Source organism: Pelophylax lessonae (genome assembly GCF_965119305.1).
Source record: "Pelophylax lessonae genome assembly, chromosome: 11".
NCBI classification, from domain to species: domain Eukaryota; kingdom Metazoa; phylum Chordata; class Amphibia; order Anura; family Ranidae; genus Pelophylax; species Pelophylax lessonae.
In genome coordinates this window covers 44,680,650-44,686,846 of record NC_138778.1, presented here as the reverse complement: position 1 = coordinate 44,686,846, position 6,197 = coordinate 44,680,650, and the positions used below count along the sequence as shown (strand labels likewise).

The following is a 6,197-nucleotide window of genomic DNA, read 5'->3' as shown; positions in this document are numbered from 1 at the left end:
ACGATGTGGCAGAAGGCCAGGAGGACAAAGATGCTTCCAGCCCACTGCCACACTCCTTGGGTGATAGGATTGGTTGGTCTATTCCCCCCCGCCCACCCCACTCGATGGACGAGAGCTGGTTTGTTACCCCTCCCCCCTGTTTTACTGCAGAGGGTCCTGGCCAAACTGCGGTGGGAAGCAGTCCACTGGAAGACCTCCTTATAGAACATCCCAGCATGTCGGTCTACATCACAACCGGAAGCATCGTGGTGGGGCGAGACGCCAGCGAAATCACAGTCACCAGAGACCGGTAAGTGTTGTACATACATCATATACACATTACCGATAAAGAAAGAGTTTATTAATGCATAAAGAGGTATTAAACCCAAAAGCAAACATTTATTATATTGCAGCCAACCAATTCTTAGATGTGGTGGCTGCATTATTTTTCTTTTTTAAGCTTGCTTTCCCTTATTTTAAGCTGGTGATCCAGCCGGTACTTCTGTTGTTTTTTTAAAAGAACAAGCTTTCTTGCAGATGTAGCAGGGATGAAACAAACTATTTACCACTGACAGGGGTGCTTACAATGATTAGCTTTTATTTAACTACTTGCTGACTTTTAATAAACACAAAAATGGCTGGAACTCTGCTTTAAGGGGGTAAAACCTTCCGGTCCAGAAGTGGTTATATAGATAAAAATCCAAAACCTTTATACCAAAAGGAAAAAAAAGCTGTTATTCCAAAGAAAATTCTGTCCTGTTCAAAACCTCAAAAACAATCATAATAAGTCGCCTTTCGCTAAATGACATATAAACAAAAAAAAAAAAAAACTAAAAAACTGTTGCTGTAGCTACTTATTAGGTGTGAACTAAAGTTTGGCTTCTGTTTGTTAGTGTATCTAAATCTGCTAGCCCATCTAACACTCCCCTCCCCCCAGACTGATAATTCTTCTGTCCAAGGGTGCTCCCTGTGCTCATTCATTCAGAATGGGGGCGCTCTAATACAGGAGGAGTGTTACTGGCAATATCACCATGTGAAAATGGAGGGGGGGGGGGGGGGGGGGAACGAAAAAAGCAACCTATTGGAACCACCACATTAACTAAATTAAATTAAACAATTTATTGGTAAGCTGTAATATATTACATTTATGGCTTTGGATTTTTTTTTTTTTTTTTTTTGTTCAATAAGTTTTTGTTGAGAAAAAATGCAAAAAGGTGCACGTCCCATGATGCCCATGCACTCTGCAGTGTAGGTGAGCATCATGGGAAATGTAGTTCCAAAACATGTGGGGTGCCAAGGTTCACCATCACTGCACTAGTGATTCTGACCTGGATTCTGTCCACTAATGGTTGACTTGGTTCTCCCCTGCAGTTTTAGCATTATAATTTGTGGCAGGCCAGTCCAGCTTATTCACTAAGGCTTCATTCACACCTGAGTGATCCGAATCGTGGGTAGAATTGCAGCGATTCTACACACGACAACACAGCGTTAAAGGGGGAATCCCTCCCGCAAAGCTATTGTATTCTCCCAGCGGGAGGTGCAGGCGGAAGTCACAGAGATTACTGCTAGCAGCTATAGCCGCTGGTAATAATTGCATAAAAAATCCTTGGTTGTACCCAAGTCGTACAGCAGCCGAATTGGGTATAATCAGCCTCCCCATAGATAGTTTGAAACTCAAACAGTTCAGCAGGGATCGGCCGAGATTCAAATCTCCAATGGCCAGCTTTAGTCACATTCAACTGGACTTGTTCTGTAATAGTGAAGACATTTTGTAGCTTACCCAAGCCACTTCTTTAGTTCCAAAGAGTGCCAGGAAGTTACCCCGGTATTTATATAGCCACACCCTAATCCAATCACTATGGAAAATGTAGATGTTCATTGCTCGAGAACAGGATGGGAGATGGAAAAGCTGTGGAACCACCCTGTTCTAGTTACATAATCCCATTGTTAGGCAGGAAACCTTCACAGTTCTTTGATCTACATGTCTAATGGGCCATACACACTATACAATTTTCTTTAGATTTTTTCCCTCAGACTTACCAAAACCATATAATATGAGGTCAGACCTAAACACTTTCAATTTGTATGCAATCAGGCAGGCCCTTGCACTACATAGAAAAGGTAAATCTAAAGGAAATCTGACAACAAAAGTTGTATAGTGTGTATCCAGCTTAAGTCTCCATTCACACTTGTGCTACTTGTCATGCGACTTTGGACACTAAAGTTGCATGACAAGTCACACCCAGTGTTTTTGTATGTGAGAGTTTCAAAGTTTAAAGTTTCTTTAAGGTGTCAGAGACTGCAATGTAAACTCTCAAAAGTCCCATGGAAATCACACCTGAATGTTTTATGTGCAACAGTTGTCCGTTATCATTGGTCGAAGCCAAAGTTGCATCTGAGTCGCACCCATGCAAAGTTGCACTCCAGATTGTCACAAGTGTGAATAGAGCCTAAACGTGTGAATTGTCTTGGTATACTGACGCCTTAAGAGTTCCTTTTACTGGAACTAAAAGGCCAAGCCCAACCCCTGAAAAACAACCCCACACCTCCAACAAATGATTTGTACCAGTGCACAAAGCAAGGTCTATAAAGACATGGATGAGCGAGTTTGGGGTGGAAGAACTTGACTGGCTTGCACAGAGTCCTGAGCTCAACCCGATGGAACACCTTTGGAATGAACTAGAGCGCAGACTGCGTGCCTGACCTCACAAATGCGCTTCTGGAAAAATGGTCAAACATTCCCATAGACACACTACTAAACTGTGTGTACAGTGTTCCCAAAAGAGTTGAAGCTGTTATAGCTGCAAAGAATGGGCCAACTCAATACTGAACCCTACGGACTAAGACTGGGATGCCATTAAAGTTCATGTGCATGGAAAGGCAGGCGTCCCAATACTTTTGGTAATATAGTATATAGAAGTGATTGTCATTACATGACCATCGTACCAGGGTCTCAACTGGCTCAACAGTTTGGCATTCTATGAATGTAAAACAAAATCAACAGTATGGAATTGGAGGTGTCAATCTTGTTATACCAAAATGCAACAAAAGGTAGTACTTTACTATAACAAATTAGGTGATACGGTTAAATTGCCATTTTGTGCAAACTTCATTTTGAGACTATATTTTGCAATGTACAAAGAAAGCAAATCTAATGTTGTAAGGATTGAAAATATTTTTAAATATCTACACTGAGATGAGTTGTTCATAATGCATCAATGCCTTCTTTCCAGGTCACCGAGCAAAACCAGAGTGGAACGACGCACACCTCATCACGCCACCTCCGTCTCTGCCAAAGCCGCCATATTAGGAAAAGTGGGTCAAGTCTCGCGGATCCAACGCGCCAAAGCTCAGGTGGACAAGCGCAAGCTGGGACGTAAAAATCTGCAACGGCAAAATCTGGCACAGGCGTTCCAGGGTCGCAATGCAACACGACAACGCAACTTTGTGTGCCAGCCTAGGCAGCGCCAGTGCAACCACTGAACTACTCTTTTTAGCTGTTTACATGAACAAGGGCATTATCTATCCTCAGATCCCCTGTGCGTCCTGCCTCATGGTTTGTCAGTACCGTCTCTTGGCTCTACTTGCCCCTATCCTAAGCACAAGATCACCATCACCCTTCTCTCTTTCTGTTTTGGTACTGAATGTACTCCATTGCAGTGGAGTCTTGTAAGTAGCTAATAATGGTAAAGTGAGGAAGGGTGTTGGTAGCTTCCTCTAGGCAACCATACCCTCAAAAGGCATTTTTTTTATGTATCTGTTTAGGTTTTAGCTGCTTTTTAACACACATTTTAATATGGCCAAGTTTCTCTTTAAGCTCTGCATGTGAGGGTATTGGTCTTGTCAATAATCAAGGTTTTTTTCTTTCTTCAGGTACTAAAGAATGGGTTGGAATATTAAAATTGCTAACTTTAAATCCAAAGCCTCACTACTACAAGTGAGCACCTTTCAGAAACCTCTTTGAAGCTCATTATCAGGGAATAAGACCAGACAACGCTGAGATAATGTGCACAGTGCATTTTATTAGTTCTTTATTTATATAGTGCAGTTTGTCTTATTAAATAAAGGTGTAAAGCCTAGGACACATGGGCCGAATGTCAGGCGGCATCGGTAGGTTCAATAGAAACCAGCCGACATTGGGCCCATGTGTACTGCAGCCGGCTTCTGTCAAAGGGGCATATGACTGAAAAAGGTCTGCCGATCGGCTCCCGATTAGCGCTCTTAGCTAATGGCTGAGATCGCTGACCGAAGTGTTCTGGCGGTAAAGCGACTCCGACCTGAGCGGTCAGTTTTTTTTTTCGTTCCATCCGACAGGTGGAACGAAAAAAAACTATTAGTGTGTACGAGACTTAATTATTTTAAAAGACTTTGCTATGCACTGTACACATCAGGTTGGTATGAAGACCATACACAGCTCTGTAACAATCACATCTCTTGCCAATGGGACCTGCAATGCTTCACATTAGTAGAAAGTAGGAGCAGGTTTACGATGGCAAGTGGATGTAGATGAACGGGAATGGAGAGAGTGGACTTCTGTTAAAGAAAAGGCAATTGGTAATAGCGTTTTTAAAGTAGGATGGAAATATTGAAAGTGTTAAATGGTTAAAAAGTAGGGTTGCTAGATGGCCAATTTAATAGAGGAACAAAATTGAGTGCATGTGTATATAATATTATTTTTATTTATTTGGGTTTCTGCTTCACCTATGTAGCTGTGGTTCCTGCTGCCATTCGGTAGAATTCAGCATATTGTGGTCAATCCCAAAAATCCTATATTTAATCAATCATTGAAGAGTGTAACGTTAAACTAGGTGAAGTCTAGATAAAGCTTGCAAACGCCCCACCATTCTGTCCACCGTCTTGGATATATCTGGAGCAAGCTTCAGTTTCTTTAGGGGGTGTTAATTATAAGCTGCTAGCAGGCTTTCATCAAGCTTCCAGTTATGCTGAATCCTAAGCTTACTGAAGCCTGCTAGCAGCTTGTGTAAAGTGACAGCATTCCTGTTAAAACTTGTGTGTAACTTCTCCAAACTGGAGCTGAAGGGTGCTTAATGGGCTTCAATAAAGCTAATCGAAGGTGACTATAAGGTTTGCAAATATTTTTTAGCTTGCTGTACACACCACTCTTGTGCAAGCTGATACCCATGTAAAAGTCTTTACAACAACCTTAATCTCCAGATTGCAGATGTTAAGCACAGAACTTTAACCAAGTGTTTAGCAAAATGGTGGCTGTCCGCTAACAGACACTGTAACCCTGTTTCATAAATGTGAATGAACTGACTAAAAGATGGCTTCAGCTCCTGTTCCCCAAATGGCGAGAACTCAGACGTGTTTCACCCTCTTCAGGGCTTAATCATAGAGGCCGAAACGTGTCTGAGGAGTTCTCATTCACATTTATGCAACAGGGAGTTGGTGTCTGTGTGGAAATGACCACCATTTTGCTGAAGTCTACTAGAGCCTGACAAGCCAATTATTAATTATTTTTTAGCAAACTTTAGGCAAGCTTCAGCACTATGTTAAACAGAAAGCCTGCAAGAGCTGAAAGCTGCGTTACGAGACTTTAAGAAAGCTGCTGAAATCTTTCTGAAAGCTTGCTATATGCACTTCTCTTATACATAGTGTAGTCTGTCTGTACAGGGCCTTATAGCATCTGAAGGCACTACAGCTCAGCCATAGCGGCAATACAAGACTGGTCATAACTACAAAAAGGCCTTTCCTTTCTTACCGTTGACTATATTGCTTATCATTTCCCTTAATTACGTACATTAGGATTTTCTGCAGATTAATTCAATTGAAGAGATAAGATACTTACTGAAGATTACATTTTAAATGCATTTCTGTTGTGTTTTTTGTGTGGGGACTCTAAATTCTTTGCTGTGTTATAAATAAAAAAAATAAAAAAAACACAAAGTAAAAGTAAACTCAATTTAGGTGCGCTTTAGAAAAAAACAAAGGCATTAGGAAGGCAGGGTAGGCATTCTCAAACTGTAAAACTTCAGTAGGAAACGCTAAGTCCCATGACACCATGTTAGGTCAGGTGACTCGCTGCAGCTTTATATTTCGGTAAAGTCTTCAAACACTTTATCATTAAAGACTCGGCAATCATCAGTTCCTGAATGGACTGCTGCTGTAACTTCATGACCTGTGACCGGGTCCCGAGGAACATCAGGACCTGCTGCTTTTACGGTTTGATAGGCCCAACCCTACCTATCTGCCTAATG

General features: G+C 41.7%; 1 protein-coding gene across 1 annotated transcript in view; it reads left to right on the top strand.

Moving 5' to 3' along the window:
- The window catches only part of TP53INP2 (tumor protein p53 inducible nuclear protein 2), a 48,793-nt gene extending 45,101 nt beyond the window's left edge, over positions 1-3,692 (top strand). The window contains exons 3-4 of the mRNA XM_082272352.1: positions 1-289; positions 3,213-3,692. The exon at positions 1-289 is cut by the window's left edge and continues 27 nt beyond it. Coding sequence (XP_082128478.1) covers positions 1-289; positions 3,213-3,462 — 539 coding nt within the window. The 3' untranslated portion in view covers positions 3,463-3,692. The remainder of the gene's footprint in view (positions 290-3,212) is intronic.
- The last annotated feature ends 2,505 nt before the right edge of the window (positions 3,693-6,197 follow it).